The sequence below is a fragment of the Rhipicephalus microplus genome, chromosome 4 (genome assembly GCF_043290135.1).
Source record: "Rhipicephalus microplus isolate Deutch F79 chromosome 4, USDA_Rmic, whole genome shotgun sequence".
Taxonomy (NCBI): Eukaryota; Metazoa; Arthropoda; class Arachnida; order Ixodida; family Ixodidae; genus Rhipicephalus; species Rhipicephalus microplus.
Genome location: NC_134703.1, coordinates 46,180,831 through 46,201,463, shown reverse-complemented (window position 1 = coordinate 46,201,463; position 20,633 = coordinate 46,180,831). Strand labels below are relative to the sequence as shown.

General features: G+C 45.2%; 1 protein-coding gene across 3 annotated transcripts in view; it reads right to left on the bottom strand.

Moving 5' to 3' along the window:
• The window catches only part of LOC142814261 (uncharacterized), a 52,267-nt gene that overhangs the window by 21,564 nt on the left and 10,070 nt on the right, over positions 1–20,633 (bottom strand). For 2 of the 3 annotated variants that reach the window (XM_075892702.1, XM_075892703.1), the window contains exons 5-10: positions 20,547–20,570; positions 18,460–18,993; positions 14,005–14,189; positions 9,278–9,402; positions 6,191–6,305; positions 2,518–2,820 (exon numbers count right to left, since the gene is read on the bottom strand). In XM_075892702.1, coding sequence (XP_075748817.1) covers positions 2,518–2,820; positions 6,191–6,305; positions 9,278–9,402; positions 14,005–14,189; positions 18,460–18,993; positions 20,547–20,570 — 1,286 coding nt within the window. The remainder of the gene's footprint in view (positions 1–2,517; positions 2,821–6,190; positions 6,306–9,277; positions 9,403–14,004; positions 14,190–18,459; positions 18,994–20,546; positions 20,571–20,633) is intronic. The other variant, XM_075892705.1, reaches the window with a different exon arrangement.

Sequence of the window (20,633 nt, the reverse complement as noted above, 5' to 3'; positions counted from 1 at the left end):
GATGTCTCGCCCACGGCGGCGCATGTCCGAAGATTGTTCAACGGGTTCGATCAGATAGTTGACGGGTGAGGTGCGCTCGATGACACGGTAGGGGCCTTCGTATTTAGGGCGTAGTTTGGAAGAGAGGCCAGCTGCAGAGGTCGTGATCGAGAGCCATACAAGCGCACCAGGAAGGAACGTGGGCTCAGAAGTGGTGGATCCATCACGAATACTCTTCTGCCGCTCTTGCTCTTGCGTCGTAAAAGTCTTGGTAAGCTCGCGACACTCTTCAGCAAGCCTGGCTGTCTTGGAAATAGGTGTACACTCAGATGGATCCGGCGTGTACGGGAGTATCGTGTCCATGGTGTGCGACGGGTGCCTTCCGTACAGCAAGTAGAATACTTGGGTTTTAGCAGCGCGAAAAATGCACAAAAGACAAGAAAGGGACGAGACAAGCAGTGCTTGTCTCGTCCCTTTCTTGTCTTTCGTGCATTTTTCGCGCTGCTAAAACCCAAGTATGCCATACCAACTAGCCCAGTCAACCGCTCTAGCAAGTAGAAAGGTGAAAAACCAGTCGTGCTCTGAGGGGCGGTGTTGTAGGCGTAGGTGACGAAGGGCAGTATATTATCCCAATTAGTGTGGTTGGCAGCGACGTACATAGAAAGCATGTCGCCGAGGGTGTGGTTAAAGCGTTCGGTGAGGCCATTCGTCTGTGGGTGGTAAGCAGTAGTTTTGCGGTGGACAGAATGGCACTTCGTCAGAATGGCTTCGACGACTTCCGACAAGAAGGCACGGCCTCGATCGCTGAGAAGCTCTTGGGGGGGTCCGTGGCGCAGTATAAATTGATGCAGCAGGAAGGACGCAACATAGCGCGCAGTAGCCGCAGGGAGAGCGGCGGTTACGGCGTATCGCGTTAAATGGTCAACGGCAACGATGGCCCAGCGGTTACCAGCCGACTTCAGAGGAAGTGGTCCATACAAATCGATACCTACACGCCCAAAGGGACGGTCAGGGCAAGGTAACGGTTGCAGACCGGCGTGCGACATGTGGGCTGACGGTTTACGGCGTTGGCAACTGAGGCAAGAGCGAACGAACTGCTGCACATAATGGTACATCCTGCGCCAGAAGTAGCGTTGTCGAATGCGAAGGTTGGTTTTGAATACCCCAGAGTGCGCGCATTGCGGATCAGAATGGAAGGATTCACATATCTCTGACCACAGACTGCGGGGTATCACGAGTAACCACTGCCGGCCGTCGGCGTCGTAATTGCGTCGGTGTAGGAGGCCGTCACGAATGGCGAAATGGCGAGCTTGACGACGCAAGGCACGCGTGGATAGCGTTGCGGATGGATCAGAGAGCATGTCGATGAGCGGGCCAATCCAATTATCCTTTCGCTGTTCGGTAGCGATGATGTCAACATCAATGTCAGAAACAGCAGTCGAGGATACTGAGCAGAGCACATCACCTTCAGGCAGAGGGGAGCGCGAGAGAGCGTCGGCGTCAGCATGCTGGCGTTCGTTGCGGTACAGCACGCGGATGTCGTAGTCTTGTAAGCGAAGAGCCCAACGGGCGAGACGGCCTGAGGGATCCTTCAATGATGAAAGCCAGCATAGTGCATGATGGTCGGTGACAACATCGAATGGGCGGCCATACAAATAAGGTAGAAACTTTGTAAGGGCCCAGACGATCGCCAGGCACTCTTTCTCCGTGACGGTGTAGTTTTTCTCGGCTCTCGTGAGCGTACGGCTTGCATATGCTACGACATATTCAGGGAATCCGGGTTTTCGCTGCGCCAGGACAGCGCCGAGGCCTACACCGCTGGCGTCCGTGTGCAGCTCCGTTGGGACTGTGGGGTCGTAGTGGCGTAGAATGGGAGGCGACGTCAACAAATGGCGGAGCTTCGCGAACGCGTCGTTGCACTCGGATGACCACGAATTGAAGGGCCCGTTACTTCCAAGGAGCTTCGTCAGCGGTGATATGATCGTGGCAAAATTTCGTATGAAACTCAAGAGTTCGACCCATTTCAGAGTTCGGAGGCTTCGCTACAGTACAATAAACTTCCCTTTCTTATGTCGCCTTCAGTGGTTGAAACCACGTCTCTGTAGGCAACCCATTTATGCTATAGTCGTGTATACTTGGGGTGAAAACAGGGCAGGATACACTAATCATTGGATGAACGCAGCCTTTCCTATACAAAATTTCCTGACCTAACCTCAGTGTACGGTGTAAGGCTGTGATCAGTCACTTTGGTACAGTGGTGTAGAATGGATCGTTTGACGTGGCACGCTTCAGAACAAAAGTCAAAAGTAATACATTCTAACGGAACGTGACTACCTGCAAACGTAAAAAAATATTTGATTACATACTAACAAGATACGTCATTGAACCTCACACAAAACAGCACATTCATTTATTTTCTATCTTAAAAAGCAGCATTGAGCATGTTAGAATTGCGCTATGTAAAATTAACGCACTCCTGGGCATCGCGTTATAATGAGTGCCTGAAGGGCATATAACAATACCACGAAGAGATCTTACCTTTTCTGCCAAGCTCTTTTCGCTTTCGTAGGAGGCATAATGTATGTTGTTGCCAGACTCATAGCTTAAGTAAGAATATTGCTGGCGCTGGTCGTAGCCCTGCATAGATACGGCCGGATGGGCCATGTTGCAAGTTAGGTCGATGCCCATCATAAATGCTTGCTCGCAAGCCTGGTTCGGGCCTTTGGGAGAGCCAGAACTCTTGAGGCCGACGAAGACCATGACGCCCAGCGTCGAAGAAAACATGATCCGGAAACGGTCTCCTTTCGCGCGCAGGTTTGTGGCGGCTGCCACTGCAATTTCCTGCGACAGACATTTTCCCAAAGCAATGAGCGGTTGCGCTCGGCGTGGCCGCTTACGATTACGCGAAGTTGCCCTATAGCAAACTTACGCTCTATATAAAAATTTTACGTGCAAATTCTAGCGCTTGTTAGCCACTTCAATTCGTAACCTTCTTTCGTGTTTTAACAAAAGAGAAACAGTATCGAATTTTCTATGCAGAATGTTTCTTGTCTGACGATGAACGGTCATTCGGGCTTTACGTAGGTTTGAGAAGATGCGCACGGCCGCTTTAGCAGAAGAGAACATGGAGCTAGCTATGTCCCTTGAACCGTAACTACTCGTCAGTTAGGTGAGCCGGCTGGGCTGACAAGAACATCTCAGATTTCGATTACGCCGCGTTGCTGCCTTTGCTGCATCCTTTTATTGTAGTTACGCAGACTTTGCAACAATTTTGATTACTTTCTTTTTTTTTCAGTCGTGCGCATTGTTCATCTGTCGAGGCTTCGGAGATTTTCAAACAATTGTGGCCTTAAGGGATCGTAGGAGAAGGAGGGCGCAGCCCCCCTAGTCACGTAAGAAAGGGGTAGGCCACAAAGCCTGCCCATACATAGACAACAAAGAGGAAAAAGGAACGCTGCATGAACCTTCGGCTATTATCATGGCCATCTCCGAAAGGTACCTGGCACGCACTCATGGCTGTGGCCATGCTTACCCGGAAAAGTACTTTTAAGGCACTACGCTGGCAATGGTACCCAACAAAGTACGCGAGATTATTTTGTTTTGCGAGACAGCGCAGTGGTATTTTTATACCGCAATCTATAAGAACATAAGCAATTGTATTTCCGTCAAAAAATAAAAAACAACAAAAAATGGGTTAGTAATGACGATCGTGCTGTTTTAAAGTGTATCCTTCAGTCGCAGAAGTTTACTGAAGTATTTGCTAGCATTCTAACAGTACTCACGATCACTGCTCAATCTCCACTAGCGCTATGTATTAACGGCTAATCATCACATGAAGTGGTGATGATGAGTAGTGTGTATTTTTTTTTATTTATTTATTCAGGATACCCTTAAGGGCCCCTCTCACAGGATGGTATTACATAGGGTGGGGGGTGGGCTATAACGTATACAGGTACATGAAATGATTAATAGGGCCAGAAAACACGCTAACTAAACACTATACAGCTGCTCAATAGATTAGAGTAAATAAAAGGTCAATATTCTTACCGCATAGTCTTAAATAATCAGAATAAATAGTATGAGTCAAACAATATTGAAACTATAAAAAAATTTTAAATTTATCGACACAAGGAAGGAAATAGAGTCACAAGAGTACAATAAAACGCAATCTAGCTTACTACAAGCACACGTGGTATGCATAAGAAAGAAGGGGGGGGGGGGGGAATACCGCAAAAGGTTCACACGTTTGCACTCACGTTTAGTAGGTTCTGAAATGCAGCGATATCGGCGACGGTTGCAATGTTCGATGGTAAGTCATTCCACTCGGTTATTGTGGGCGGTATGAAGGATCTAGCATACCGAAATGTGCGACAAGGGAAGCGTTCGATTTTAAATGGATGATCGCGGCGTGGAAAGATAGCTGGGGGTGGTCTAAAGAAGTCCTTGTGAAGTGGTGTGTGATGGTAGAGCTTATGAAGTAGTGATAAACGAGCAATTTTATGGCGACGTGATAAAGAGTTCTAGTTCGGCACGAGTTTAAATGAAGTGACGCTGCTGTGACGTGAATAATCAGAAAAAAATAAAACGTACAGCACGGTTCTGCACAAAATACCACTAAATAACTAGTAAAGTTTGCTGATGGGGGCTCTCTATTCTTAATACCGTACCCCCATCTGCATCTATTCTCAATAGAGTTGCTCAGCTCAAAATCTAATATTTATTCATAAAGCTAGTGCTGCTACTCAATATCGATCGACAAGGCCATACACACAAGGCCATAACCCAGAATAACAGAGCTGAGCTACTTGGTAGGGTGCGCAAATGCGAACACAAAAGACAAGTCCAGAAACCGGAAACGCAAGGTTCGTGCCGTCCTGATTTCTGTGTTCCGTACGTGTTCGCATGCCCAGTTTCCTAAACTGAATGCCATAACCTACAGGTTACAACCCCTTCTATCGCCTTCCCACTTTCATTTACGGCTGAAGCTTGATTGCGTGGTGAGGTTCAACGTCTTAACACACGATATGAATATGAGAGATGCCATAATAAAGATCTCTAGAAATTCGCCCTACCCCAATTGTGATCCGTCCCCCAGGTCGCCGACATCACGCCAGCCATCACGTAAAAGAAAGAATAATGGGTGCACAGTGACCTGGTGAAACCAGCACCCACAGCCGGCGGAGTGACGACTGCTGGCATCGGCTTCGGCGAATCGCTGCCAGTCGTAAATGGATAACATTTCACCAACAAAGCCCAAGGACGGTGCCTTCTGAAGATTCACAGCAGCAAACCTTCAAGAGGGCGGCAACTTCCACATCCTCTGAGACAACTAAACCAGTGGCAGCGTTTTCATTTCTGTACGTGTCACGTGTGTTGCCGAGTTGTCGGTACAGCACTTTAGACAGACTCTGAAGCACCTTTCCACAACCGGTCGTCACCTGACGCCGAGTATCCCAAGGTCCAAGGCAGCAGGGGCGTGAGACTGACCCGCAGGTCGCGGGTTCGAGTCCCGGCTGCGGCGGCTGCATTTCCGATGGAGGCGGAAATGTTGTAGGCCCGTGTGCTCAGATTTGGGTGCACGTTAAAGAACCCCAGGTGGTCAAAATTTCCGGAGCCCTCCACTACGGCGTCTCTCATAATCATATCGTGGTTTTGGGACGTTAAACCCCACAAATCAAGCAGGGGCGTGAGCAATGTTGACGAAACATCGATGTCGGAGAGGTGTAGTGATGTATCTAGGGATTGGCTAGGAGAATTCAAGGAAGAACATTGTCGACGCCAGCCTATACCGGTGCTAAGGAGAGCTCGTCTCGGCCTCCCGATTGGGCTATAACAGTGCTTCTCTTTAGATAAGGCTATAAAATTATGTGTACATAGATTGTAAAGGAGAGGATGAGAAATGGTTTAAACATCTTGATGTAGTGGCGTCAAAACTGTCATCTTTTTAATGTTCCAGTAGATGAAACTTCCCGTTTTCGACTCCTTCGGTGGCGGTTACACTACCAGTGAAGCAAGGTGAAGAACCAACGGGCGTCAAGCATTTTCGCTTACACCGAAAATGCGGCCCCTGCTACCGGCATTCGATCCAGGGATCTGCGGATCAGCAGTCTAGCACCGAATACTAATAGGCCACCGCGGAGACTATGACTAAAGCTTCGAAGACGTCATCATGAGCCCACATTAGCTTTGGATGAAAAACGCGTTTACTTACATAGGTAGGGTACTCGCCTCTGCTGGTCATCAAACTCACGGGCACGGATACGCAGTCTTGGTGGCGGGTGACCGCCCTCGCGATGTGCGTCTGGAGGATCAGCGTGGTTACGTTTCTAGGGGGATAAAAAAAATCAGAAAACAGGTATTCGTAAGCGTACTAGCTTCTGGAAACCAAATCTGTAAGTGACTGGTGGTGTCAATGGCACTTGGGTGGGTTATTCATATATTATACAACTATTGGTTAAAACTCTAAGCTTTTCAGTTGGACAGCCGTCCCTTGACAGCAGGTCTAAACTCTGCGGCCGCCTCTCATTTGCATATGCAAATGCTGTTCCTCAAGCTTTGCTTGACGTTTATCGCTCGTACTGATTTGTTGGCCGCAATTTCTCGAAATTTCTTTCTCTGCAACGAGCTCTTATCTCCAATAGACACGCAAGGTGGCAGTGCACCGCTGCAGGAAGTAACTTACCTGCGGCTTAAAACAAGAAGACAGAAACTTATCTACATTCTAGGTGTTTGGTTATTTGAAATTATATCAGAATAACATTTTCCTGGCACAGACTGGCACACTGCACAGACGAAGACAGGGAGCGACACTAGCGCTATTATCAACTTAAAGCTCTAGTAAAAAAGCAGAAGATATATACCGATGCTGTTTTTCACTGCCCATGCGCACCATTGTAGGTGAAAAGCCTGGGGATATCGCGCCATATCTGCTGTAGTCGTTGTTCCTTTCAGCAGCGACACTTCTTTTTCAGAATTAGTTACTGACGGGTGTCTCATGCAAGATGATTGTTTGATGTGGATATGAAAGACCTCTGCGATCCCCCGTGTGGTTTAAAACTCGGGCTGGTATATACTGAACATCGTGCTTGTGTAAAACTGAACACATTTGATAACACAGACTGGTATTCATGCTGGAGGAGCCGAGACAATTGCTGCGCAAAGTAACTATTGCCTTGACGTTCAAAAATATGTGAATGTGATCTGTTTGGAACTTTCTGCACCTGGTTAATAAGCTAAGCAAGTGTAGACGGGACAACGCAGTAAGATACGATGAAAAGCCTGCTACAATATCTGTCAATACTGGTACGCGACCGCCAAGGCAAGGATCAAAACCAAGGCCTTCAAGGCAGCAGCCGAGCCCCATAATCACTGGATCCACCCTTGCGGATCATGGTGCCTTATTCTATGAAGCGCTCAAGTTCAATTCGCTGGCGAAACACCCCAGTTGATAAACCATAATTGTGGCCGTAGCTAATTCCTTCTATATCACGAGACAAAACTAGCAACGTACTTCTGAAGCATCCCCATGCAAGAACTTCTTAATGCGAAACTCCTTTACAATAGGTTCTATCAAAATCGACTGCCGTAAACTTAACGAAGATGACGTGAGTAAAAAAGCGCTTGTTTTTCTTAGTATGTTGAGAAAAAATAAATAATTAGTTGAAAATACAATGGGCAGTATACGGTCCTCTTTATAAAAATAAGTGATAAGCACAAGGAAAAGTTTCTTGAACCAGTGTACGCAAACATTTTAGTAGGTTTGAAGATTTCGATAGCAGAAGCGCGTAATGTGCACTCAAGAAATTTTCGGTCGCTACAATGATCACTCGAAGCACCGACGGGGAAATCGTACATTTTTAGAGGTTCCTGAGTACAGTAGAGAAGTAATGAAAATGTGTGGGATACTCGCTAAGGCTTTCATTCACTGCCAATGCTACTAAATTAGTATAGACAACTACATCCTATTAAAATCTCTCAAGCGTGCTTCGCTTGCTTGTGTAAGCGTCCAACAAAACAAAACTGCAACTAATTATAATAATAATAATAATAATCATAATAATAATAATAATAATAACAATAATAATAATAATAATAATAATAATAATAATAATGTTATTCATAAAAACTCACAGCTTCGCAGCAAAAGCGAAGCAATAAACGCGATAGCAACAATTTGAAAGGTTACGCGCAGAATGGTAAGCAGATCGAAACGTGCCCCGCGTTTCTCGCGCACAAATTATGCATTAAACGTACTCACAGGTACGGATGCACGTGAAAAAGTGTCTCAATTGTTACTTCGCTGAGTCTCAAAAGCGAGCGCTTATCACGAATGGAGACTGCAATGATTGCAGTGACTTTTGTGCGTCCGGTAACTACAGCAGAATCGTTCCACGTAAAGCCCGAGGCCAGCCAAGGCGTACGACCCTCCCATCCCCGCCACCAGGAGATAAGGGCACGCGAGGGAGTTTAGCTCCCCTTCGCTTAGCCGGGATAAGTACGCCTAGAAGATTAGAGCAGGCGCCGCTGTGTGATGTGGTGACGTGCGCTCATTGCACCATCTTTCTGGTAATGCCATAAACACAGCAGCGGTAAGTGGTAGATATAAATAGCTTGCCGTTTAACAGTAAACAGCGTTCTCCAGGATGGCTCAGTGGTTCACGCCTCACTTTCACGACGCAGAGGTCCCACGTTCGATTCCGCGGGCCAGAGCGCTTTCTTTATTCTTCTTCTTTCTTGCGTTTTCATACATATAGATACGTACACATATACAGTGAATGACGCTGACGCCGGCTGCAAAATCCAGCCAAGTGTGCCCTTATAATTGCTATCACAATAATAATATAAAATCATATAACATAACAGCGCGGCATTTGGGCCTGCATAATGGCTTTGCGTGCGCAGGATTGCTGCATTTATGTAGTGTGCGTGAGTTGTAGTTCTTCGCGCATAGCGCGGCGCTGTTACGTAAGCAAATCTATTACAAACACTTCGTGCGCAGTAATAAATTAGCCTTTGCCATTAAGAATGATTCTTGCGATTGGCCATGCCAGACCCGCGAAATGATAATGTGACACAGCATGATGACCCATTACAACCCACTATACAGTTATTAATGGTGGCATTCGAATTAATCTTGACTACCTCTGGTTTTCATCAATGCGCACCCGAGTTCAGGCGCATTGCTTTCGTGAAAGCATGTATCACTTCCTTGTTAGAACTCACTTATATGAGTAAAGAATCAGCCATTGATTCCTGCTCTATTTACTAGTATGTCAAAGTTTCAAGCACAGAGGCTTACCTCATGTTTAGGACTTCCGCAACGAATTTTGTGCGGTCGTCCGAGCTCGCCATCCACACTCCCAGAAAAGTCATGGGTTCCTTATTGCGCGCCGTCCGCGCCACGCTGACCACTGTTGCGAATGCCTGCGTGGAGATGCACTCTAATGTATAAAGGTCCTGCTGTTTTTCAAATGATATTTCAAATTTCAGATATTTTTCGAAGTATTTTTCAGCTTCATAGCAGTGTTGCAAGCCTGTAGGAACAGCCAAGCTGTGTGATATTCTTTGTGTCTGATCCTTCTCGGTTGCCCCGCCGCGGTAGTCTAGTGACTCGACTGCTGACCCGCAGGTCGCAGGGTCGAATCTCGGCTGGGGCGGCTGCACTTTCCATGAAGGCGAAAATGTTGTAGGCCCGTGTTCTCAGACTTGGGTGCACGTTAACGAACACCAGATGGTCGAAATTTCCGGAGCCCTTCTCTACGACGTCTTTTATAATCATATGGTGGTGTTGGGACGTTAAACCCCGCATATCATCATCATCGATTCTTTTTCGGTTCCTCTTTGTTTTTCTTACTCTAGATAAGTTTGCCAATTTTTTCTCGTATCTGTTCATTTCTCTCTCCTTGTCCATGTGCTTCTTTTCTCGCTCGTTCCTTTGCTCTTTCTCTCTCTCTCTCTCTCTCTCTCTCTCTCTCTCTCTCTCTCTCTCTGTGTGTGTATGTGTGTGTGTGTGTGTGTGTGTGTGTGCGCGTGTGCGTGTGCGTGTGCGTGTGCGCGTGTGTGTGTGTGTGTGTGTGTGTGTGTGTGTGTGTGTGTGTGTGTGTGTGTGTGTGTGTGTGTGTGTGTGTGTGTGTGTGTGTCTTCCTGTTTCTTTCGGTCTCATTATCTCTCTTTCTTTTTTCTCCTTTTTTTCCTATTTCTTTGAAGTGTTTTTTTTTGCAAAGCTATTTCTATCTTTTTCTCTCTCTCTCTTTAGTCTCTTTCCTTTTCTATCCCTTTTGTCTTTCCCTCTACTAGTGCGTTTTTCTTCGTAAGCGTTTTTTCGCCAATTTGAGTTATTGCACCCTCCACCGGACAGATTGGTGAACGTGAACTAGGAGTGGTGGAATTGATGAAGTAGAGAATGAAGAGAGTGAGTGCTGGCCCACTTATTGCGTTCATCATGAGAATTTCTTTTACGCAACTAATGAATTCCCTGTGGTTGAAACTACTCCGCTATTTAAGACACCTTAGCTCGAACCACACGTATTGAAACCACGCATGCCCAAAACTAATGTTGGGCCTGTAATTACCAAAGATAACCGTAAAACAGCTCATGCCATTAGCATCGTTAAAAGAAAGGCTAAATTCAGGATGCGGTTTTGTCTACGAGGTCGGTGAATGAACGGAGGTCGGTGTGTTGCTCAACAAAAAAAAACTCTAGGTTGCATATTCGGTGGCCTAAATTGAGTACTTCGAAGCAACCTCTTTGACGCGAAGAGAACTAAAAGCAAAAGGCTGAGCGGCCAAACGCAATTGTGTATTACTGCGCAATATACGCCTCATACAACTTGTGTAAATCTTGTTCCTAAACAAGGAGGCCTCACACGTTATTTACGCCTTAAAAATGTGCCTTAAAACACCGGTTTTCAATTTAAAAATTTTATGGAATTGCACAAGCAAGTCAACTGAGTGAATTCAATTGCTTGTATGAGAATACCTGAACCGCACGAAAAAAAAATATTCTTGTAAATTTTTTTCAGTGATGTTTGCGTGACGCCACATACGCAACTATTTAACATTATGATGTCAGCGACAAAGTGATTTCAGCATATTCACATTGAAGGTATTATTACCATAATTTTATTTGTACCGGAGTATTATTATCACAAGTATCGTCACGACAAAAATATATCTACTATACTCACTAAAACATTAACTAAGCTCACCCTTAGGGGAAAAAGAGCTACGAATGGACGCTATGCTAGACAGAAATTCACTACGTAGTCAAGTGAAGCATAGAAACGATATGACAGAGAAGCGCACCTCTCTTTCGAATTATCTAGGAAAGTCTTATAGATATGACGCGGTAGCTTCGAGGGGCTCCACATTTTTTTTTTTCATGTGCCATCAAACGGCTTACTTAAATCATTTCCTTGCTCCACAAATCACAACAACAAAGTCTGTTTTTTGTTTTTTTAAGGCCGTCAGCTACGAGTGAACTTGCTGAGATTCGTCACGCGCTGTAATTGCTTTCTCTCGTATCTCGTACAGACAAGCACGCTGGAAGCTAAGCAGGTAAAAATCGCGCAGGGAAACGAACATACTTCTCACACGCGTCAGAAACTTCACCACATTTTCTTTCTTTCTTTTAAATCGAGCGCGTAGCTTAGTTTTATTGTGACGGTGAGCAAGCGAGCTTGCAAGTGGCGGCAGCTTGTGGCAGTAGCGGTAACTATGTAGGTCACGATGCTCAAATATTAAAATGGCCTAACATTTCGCTATATGGTACGATCATTCAGTCATACACGATATCGTTTGCCGGAAAAACAAGCAACAATTTCTGTACTTTGAAAAAAATCGAAGTTCCAGGCTGCATGTTGCGCTGTGTTTTATTCACGTGTTCTCTATAGCTTCGACTTCCGATTGGCAGTGTTTCCTGACCATGGAGTACAAGTGTAGAGGTATGTGTAAAATAGGTGAACTTGTAACTACAACAGAATTCGTCTACAGTGTAGCCACAGAAGAAAAAGGCTTTTAAATGACCAATGAAAACAATTGATCAGTACAGACTGGTAATCATGTCATAAAAACTCTAATATCGTTAAATTTTCTCTCATACGTTTGTTCAGCAATCTCGGGACGTGAAAGTTCGACTTTTAAATTTGCCACGCATTTTCCTGTGCAGACGTCGAAAAGTTCAATGGAATTTTTTCCCCTTTCCACTGCACTTGCTCAACAAAATTTTCCCAAATTTCTTATATTTAAGATCTAGCTCTTTTTGAAGAGAATTTGCTCTCTCTCTCTCTCTCTCTCTCTCTCTCTCTCTTTTTTTTTTTTTTGCTGGCGGGGAACGACGAAGGCTACCAAAGAGTCCGTCCAAATCTATGACCTCATGGCGAATGCTGCAAAAATTTCGATGTCATGTCGCCGTTAGCATTTTCTCCTCTCCGCTTTTCTCGCTTGTCAAGAGTCTTCCTGCAGCAAGCTTGGCGTCTTTGGCATCGTGAAAGCGTGACTTACCAGTACGAGAGAATATTTTTGTTCTCTTTACGTCCCTCTAAACTAATTTCGTGTTTGTAAGCGGATGTAGATACCATCGGTATACTGAGCTGCTTGTAGCAACATCACGACATGTAGGCTCCGCCCAGCCCAACGAACACAGCCGCCACTTAATATCACGTCACACCTGGCACAACAGCTACAAAGCTTCCTCCGAGAACAGCACGTGGTGACCTTTGCACTAGAGGGTGGTGGCGAGCTTTAGGCGGGGCGAAGTCTCTCCACTGCAGCAAGCGCCTTAGTATATCGATGGCGCCTACAATTCTTTACGTGACGGAACTTGGCTCTTTAAGAAAGGAATCGCCAGTTCCCTTGCCTGGAACGCTGCCTGCAGTGTTCGTAGAGGCACATTGAACCTGTACTCGAAGTTGAACACACCCAATGCCGATGCGTTCAGGGCGCGCACAAGGCGGGAAAGCTCTGAACCCATGGACGGAATGAGATCAATCGTGCTGCCAGGTTTCCCCATGCCACTGGGTGTGAAGCCGAGGCCAACCTCTACATTTTTAGCGAGTGAAGTACTCTGGAAAATGGAACAAACATATACTTAAAATGCAAAAGTACAGTGTAATCTCGTCAATACGTTCTTTTTTTTTTCACGGGAACAAGAATACACAACCAATTATGAAAAAATCGTATTAACCAAAGATACTAGCAAGAGGAGAAAAACATTCCCTTCTCAGTGAATCACGCATTTTTATTCAACTTTAATCTAATGAATGAGTCGAGTGGCGCTTTCTTTTGAACGTCTTGAAGATATTCTGCCTTGTAAAAAAAGAAAAAAAAACTTGAACTTGGTGTGCGGCAGGCCAGCGAGAGAGTGACGTTCGCGCGCACGGCGACGGGAGCATGAGGTCCACGCGCAGCAGTGGCGTGACCTACTTGGCACTGCGCCAACACCTGTGGCGCTCGGCGCATTCATACGGAGCGACGCATCTAATCAAAGTGAGTTAAAAGATCGCGCCTTTCCCTGTCCGGTGTTTCTGTACATTTGTCTTCACTCTCACGCACCAGTTTTCCTTGCAATATGAAAGAATTCGACCAGCTGGAAATTTTTACTGAGTGACATAAATTGACATACAGTCGATGACAGAGCTATACCCTAAGGTCCATAATGTCTAAATTGAAGTCGCCAGCTAGTATGAGAGAATTTTGCTTGCAGCTAGGTACTAGTGTATTGTTACAACTTTTATTCGTTATGTTTGAATTGATGGGTTCTTAAATATCGGTGCTTTTTATGGTGTTGCGATCTTGTTGTGGTACGCATAGTTTGTGCTTCCCTACTTTACGGGAGTTACGGTGGGCATGCTTTCGGTACCTTCTTTACCTTGCATACGATGTGCCTGGAGCACGGACAACAACACACAACGAACAAGCCTCACCCCTAAAACCTATCGGGCAGATAGACCTATTATAAATAAACGTGTCAGCGAGATTCTGCTCTATAGGTTTCAATGCACTTATAAAAAGAGCATGACCACTGACCTCCTTGAAGGTGTTCCAGTTGGTTAGCCCATATATAGGCTTGAATGTTCCATTCCTTGCAATGAGATCCGGGAAGACGGCATAGTCGCAGAAATTCTTGGTGAAAAGATTTGTGTCCCGGAAGGTAGCGCCAACGACACAGAACATGATACCACTTCGAGGAGTGGCCACCGTCGTCGACGGCGCTGAAGGCACGTGGACGAAGGCTTCGAGTTAATTTACGCGCATTGAACACTCAAGGTAAATTGCGCACAGACGAGAAACAGAAGCACGCTGTTTTTTTTCCATTGCATAAAATGAACACGACACACTTTACTAATCAAATTACCCTGGGGCAAAAATACAAAACGCTTTGTTTCCATGGTTTGTTTTTTTTTCTCTTTGTTTTTTGGCTGTCTCCTTTCGCTGAGAAAACCCCCGAGGTTATGAAATGCCAAAAAATTGTCTGAATTTAAAAATTCTTGGACAGTTGAGCTTCGAAGATGTTTTTTAAAGGTTGCATTTGATTTTGGGAAGAATTTTTGAATTTATTCATCGCATAGTGCGATATCAACGTGAAGGATCACAGAAGAGAATCCCGAGGTAGCTGTAACATATGGGACCATTTAATTAATAATAGTCTTAGCAAGTTGGTGCGTTGCAGGTGTTATTACTGGCTACACTCGTGGTCAACTTCTCTTGGCAATGCAGGGAAGGCTATAGAGCCAGTTCCCACGAATCTTGCCGCTACCGAACGTAGTCCCAAGATTGAGTCTGTATTTTCTGCGTGAAATTAGAAAAATAATGCTTTCATTTTTAAGTGCGATTAAACGACCCTGAATGCGCCGTCCGCAGTGCGCCTCCTCCTCTCCCCTAGCAACGGCGCGAGAAGCGGAAAGGAGCGTCTGTAGCAACGGCGCAGCGACGTCATACACCACGTCATTGCTCGCGCTTCGGCCTCCGCTCCATGGCTGCGCGCGCCCGCGCCGGTTCCTGGGAATCGCAATGTGATCACACGGGGGAGTTTACATTAACTCACTGGCGAATGCCAACAGATCTTAAATTTACTCCCCCTAATAGCATCACCCCGTGCACTTAATGTTCACCCTCGGGGAAATGCTTGGGAGTTTTTTGCATGTAGCTCTTTGAGAAAGAACGCAACTCATACCAGTACAGTATTCGTATTTATTTCAAGTAATACGTCGTCCGTCGCATGGCGTTTTTGCAAGCCTGAGAAAGCTGCGCGTTTTCCGTTTACTAAGAAACATCATATGAAATTCTGATCGCACGCAGCCACCACTTTTCACAGCGGTGCGGAACGCATGCAATACCGGACTACTTCGCGTAGTGCTAAGTGGCGTACTAGCGTTCCGTTCCCCCGTAGCGTTCCCTTTATTGCCAAAAAAAAAACAAAAGTTGTCCACGAGTGTAGGAACTTGACACGCCGATTCTGAGAACATGTTGAATGCTGTCTAACCATTCATATTTTTCTCAAACAAGTCAGACTTGTATACTCGCCTTTATTTTCTTGTATCGAGTCCACCACAGCCTTTATGGCAAGTGTGAAATATATCAATGAAAGGCTCAGGCATATCTAAATACAATATCGGGATTCACAAACGCTCGTGCTGCATTTCGCTAAACTCACAGCAATGTCCCGCTCCCTTATATAATTTACATAAAACATTTCCATTAATGTACGATACGTGTACTTCCTTGTGATAAGCTACGTGTATTGCGATTAAGGCTATGTAGGGCTTGTACCGGCACACACAAGAAAAAAAAACGCAAGAACAGTTTTGTGAACAAAAAAAAACATTTACGTATTACGTTGAGAGGCCTCAAAATATCTTTAACGCCAACGTGGAGACATCTGGCATGAAACAATGCATCTTGGTAGGGTAAATTTTTTTTGCTTGCTCATTCTATGCCATCATTTCAAAACTATACAAAAAATCAGCGATTTAGAACCAGTATAAAGCTACTATCATATTCCTGCAAATTATTAAAATTGCTTTATAAGAGGCCTGTGATAATAGCTCAAGATGTCCATTTTATTCCGTGGCAATTAGACAAGCTTCAAATAGAGTCCTGTTATTACTACCACTCTGTCTTCGTTAGCATATAATAGAGACATTACGCAGCAATGTGCTGGGCGCTAAGAAGGCGCTCACCCATCTTCTAGAAAAGGCTTAAAGGAATAACACTTTTCATTGTGCAGAGCTACTTGTTATGCCAACATTAGGCTTTAGTTGCGGCAGAACCATCGGCACAAATATGTAAGTGGATAGGCAAACAAAAAAAAATTTAACGTATAGTAGCTGCATTCGTCACAGAAACTGGTATAACGCGAAAGTGAAACTTTTCCTTAACAGACGTACTCGAATACTCTTCATTCCTTCTCTTGATAAAAGAGAACAAGCACTGTGTGTCTTCGCGTTTTACGTGAATGCACCCATGTAGATGCTACATCTCCGTCCCGATGACAATCGTCCGTGATCACTGATTAAACAAGCCCTTGTTGTACTTGAAATAGTTAACGGTGAGAAAGTAATTAGAGAAAGCGGCATGAGAGCGAAAAGAGCGTCGCTCTTGACTTGCAAAGCTACGACTAAGTTCGCCATCCCGCGGCAAAACACCACGGCCGGGATAGAGGGAAACGCACCGCGCGTCGTGTCTCCTCCGTAGCCCAACTGCAATTTTCCTTACGTACCCTTTCCTTTGCCCGTCCTCATCCTGTAACTATTGCTCCGCAAGGAAAGCAAATCTTAACCGTACTAAGTGGGGGGTCCTAAGTACGTCCCTCCCCCGTCTCTCCAACAAGTACTCAGTAATGAGGAGCAGTGGGAGGCAGCCTTGTGCAGCTTGAAACCCGACGTCCAGGAGGCCGTTCTGGGTTGGGCAGAGAGGGTTGCGGAAGACTACCGAGTGTATCATCCTCTCCTCATCTCTTCTCCATTACCTTTTTTTTCTTTTTTTCTTTTTTTTTCTTTTTTCTTTTTTACGTCCGCCGCCTCGGAGCCAGCGTAAGTAAGGAAAGCAACCTCGAAGCTGCGCAAGGTAGGTGTGCTAGAGTGTATTAAAGTGCTTCTAGTTCAATTTAGGTGCTAATCGCACCCCTATTTTTGGTATGGGTGGATGCTTATGAACGAGGCCAACGCTTAAGCAAAAATCACCAGCTCCCGATGTGTTAAGGCACTGACAAAACTTCGCTCTTGCAAACAAACGTGTGCGACGAAAGCGCGAGGTATTATAAAGGCCTGTTTTCAAAGTATGCAGTCTATGTTGTGTGACCATGTTGCCGTAGATATCTTGCCCTACGTCTGCTGTCACTGGCCGAGGCATGGCGTGTCCGACTCTACACTACGGAACTGTGTCCTCTGATCGGGAGAGTTTTTTCACCGTTCTGCGTGACGGCAACATGTCTCCGAATCTAGGTTGACCCCGCCAGAAAACACGTTTGTGTTATAGAATGCAATAAGGAACGATTAAGTACCAATGCAAAGCGCGCACAATACCATCTCTCTAAGGTAATAAAACAGAACTAGAGATACTGAATAGAGAAGAGTACACACAGCATAAGTGCTGCATTCTATCTGTTCTTATTTCTCTATGACGCGCTGCATTCACTCGTCGCGAACTCTACCCAATTTTTTATTTACTTCCCTTCCATCTTACTTCATGTTTACTCATGAAGCAGCGCACAGAGACGAGCACAGGAACGAAAGAGACACTGCTGCACTCACAACTAGTTTATTTCGCAGAAAAGCACGGTAAAATACAAAGCGATAGTGTACCACTTGTTACAATGATAATCAGGTAATAGCATACTTTCCGAAAAGAACAATTCGCAATGGCTTAAACTAACCAATACTTGGCTAATACACCTATCTTTTCTTTTTTCGATGTGCAATGCCTCTATAACTTCCCTGGTCACCTGATATCCGCTAATGCACTTATCTTTTCTTTTTTCGATGTGCAACGCCTTTATAACTTCCCTGGTCACCTGATATCTGCGACTGGAAAGTATTTTATTCTCAGGTAACAGCGGAGCGCAGTCACATTCTAAGCAATGCCGCCTAATGTAAGAGTTGGCGTTACTTGCTAATACCCCATTCTGCTCTGAAAGCCTTGTATTCCCACACCGGCCAGTTTGGCCGATGTACATCTTTCCACATGACAAGAGCACAGAATGTATCACCACAGCTCTACACTCTAAAAACATAGAACCATGTTTATGGAGAACCAAAATCTATAGTTTAAGCGATTTTGAATTGAAATTCGCTGTAACCTCATCGTGGTTGTAACACGTGGTACACTATCTTGTTGTCTATTACCATGTTTTTTCTGCGAAATAAACTTGTTGCGAGTGCAGCGGTATCACTTTCGTTCCTTGTGTGCTTGTCTCAGTGCGCAGCTTCATAAGTAAGCAAGAGCTATCACCAAATCACCCAACACTCAACGTTACTATCTTACTTGTTGACCGAGTCGTGGTCCGCATAGTTGTCGTTGACCGAGTCGTGGTCCGCATAGTTGTCGTTGACCGAGTCGTGGTCCGCATAGTTGTCGTTGACCGAGTCGTGGTCCGCATAGTTGTCGTTGACCGAGTCGTAGTCGGCATAGTTGTCGTTGACCGGGTAGTAGGCCTCACAGTTCTCGTTAACTGAGTCGAAGGTGCCACAGTTTTTATTGACTGAGTCGAGGGCACCGCAGCTGTTGACCGAGTCGTAGGCACTACAGGCACTTGTGTGACAGGACTGAGGGGGATTACCGGCGGTGTAGTGACAGTAAGGCCACCAGAAACGCTGGTAGAGCTGGCTGGAGGACGTGCAGTAGGGCCACCAGTCGAATGACTACTGCCAGAGGGACGTCTTCCAGAAGGACTGCTACGAGGGACACCACCAGGGCTGGGACGAGAGGTGACAGGAGGCAAAGGACGAGGAAGGCTACGCGGAGTTACACTAGAGCCTCCACCGGAACCACCACTGGAGACCCCGTAACTGTTGTCCTCTACGTTGAACGGAGGATCACAAAAAGGGACATTTCCCTCAGACATAAAAAGTTTCTTTAGCTCGCTATACCAAAACACTTGGCTATTGAACATATTCTTTAACTACCGTACGTCTACGCCATCCCAAAGGCTTCATATTACTCGGCAACATGTTTGGTCGTGGTAAGTACTCTCTTGGTTAAACGTTAACTTAAGGCTGAGCTCTTTATGGTTCAGCCATTTAAATGGTACACTCTATTAGTATATTGATCACTTCATCTAATTCTCCGTGCTTGAGCCTTGGCTTCCTGCGCACAAGGACATAAAGCCAAAACTTCATTTCTCGCTTATGATGTCTTTCAGTAATACTCACTCTTACTGAAATGAAACATGTCTCTCTTGGTGGAATTGACCTACTGCTTATTTCAACACACCCGCTGCGGTAGTCTAGTGGTTATGGCGCTCGACTGCTGGCGCGAAAATCACTCTATCAAGTGCCGGCCGCAGCCGTCAAATATCTGATACCTTCGAAAATTCTTGAGACCATGCGACAGTGAGGCATCAATGTATCTCGCACGTAGATTTTGTATTACTTTTTTACACTTCTGCGCAATGTTCATACGCTTCCTTTTTTATGATTTTTTGACATTCTTGTGTTCTTCACATAAAACTTTCAGTTGGGAGTCACCGCCTGTCAGTGTTCCTACAGTCCCCAGTCTTCTTCGATCTGGTGCCGTAACCAAAAACTCATCCGTACCAAGTAGCCCTACTTTCAATAATAAATTTTAGAGCCCCAGGCGGTCAACATTTCTGGAGCACTTCTTTATGGCATTCCTAATTGTTAGAAACTGGTTTTGTGACATTAAAACCTAAGAGATTTAATTATTTGCCAAAACAAACACTTTGGCCTCATGCAAGATTTCCCCTTATTGCCTATTTGCAAATTTAACTGCTTTAGCAATGCCTATGTACTGTATTTCTAGCAAATCAATAATTTTGTGGACGTCAATAGACTCCCATTGCCGCAATCAACAGAGTGCCACAGATTGAAGATTCGCTTTTTCTAAGCATGCCCTAAAAAGTCCGCCTTCCAGCCACGGTTGTGATGACCATTTGAAAATAACTTTTAATCATGTTGTTTTAATTTTCAACAGCTGTCGTTTCTTCTTTCGAAATTCATCGTGATTGGTTACCTGAAATCACTGGGCACACTGCTGAGCCAAAAAGGGCTTAACAAAAATACTCAACGAAGCCTGTGGAATCTGCATTCCCTGCCTGCATTTTCAGAAAATTCACCCTTAATAAGTTTTGGTGCTCCTCTTGTGCAAACAGTTCTACAATGCAGCCAAACGAAGTGTTTTGCCTTAACGTTTCCATTGTAGTGTAGAAGCTTTGTGTGGCGTTTTTGTTTTGTTTTGAAAAGGCTGATCTCTGACCCACATAAAACATCACGCTCTACACGAAGGGAAAATTACAGTGCAAGCTCGTAAATTACAAAAGAGATCATCAAAGCTGAATTGAGCATAAATAGCATCCAATGTGCAAACAAAACAGAAGTTCTGAACGTGCTGACCTGTTGAGTGTTCTGTCGCTTCACCTGAAAAAACAAAAACAAATCAGTGGTGGAGGTGGAATGTCAAAAACAAGACCAGTGTAGAAC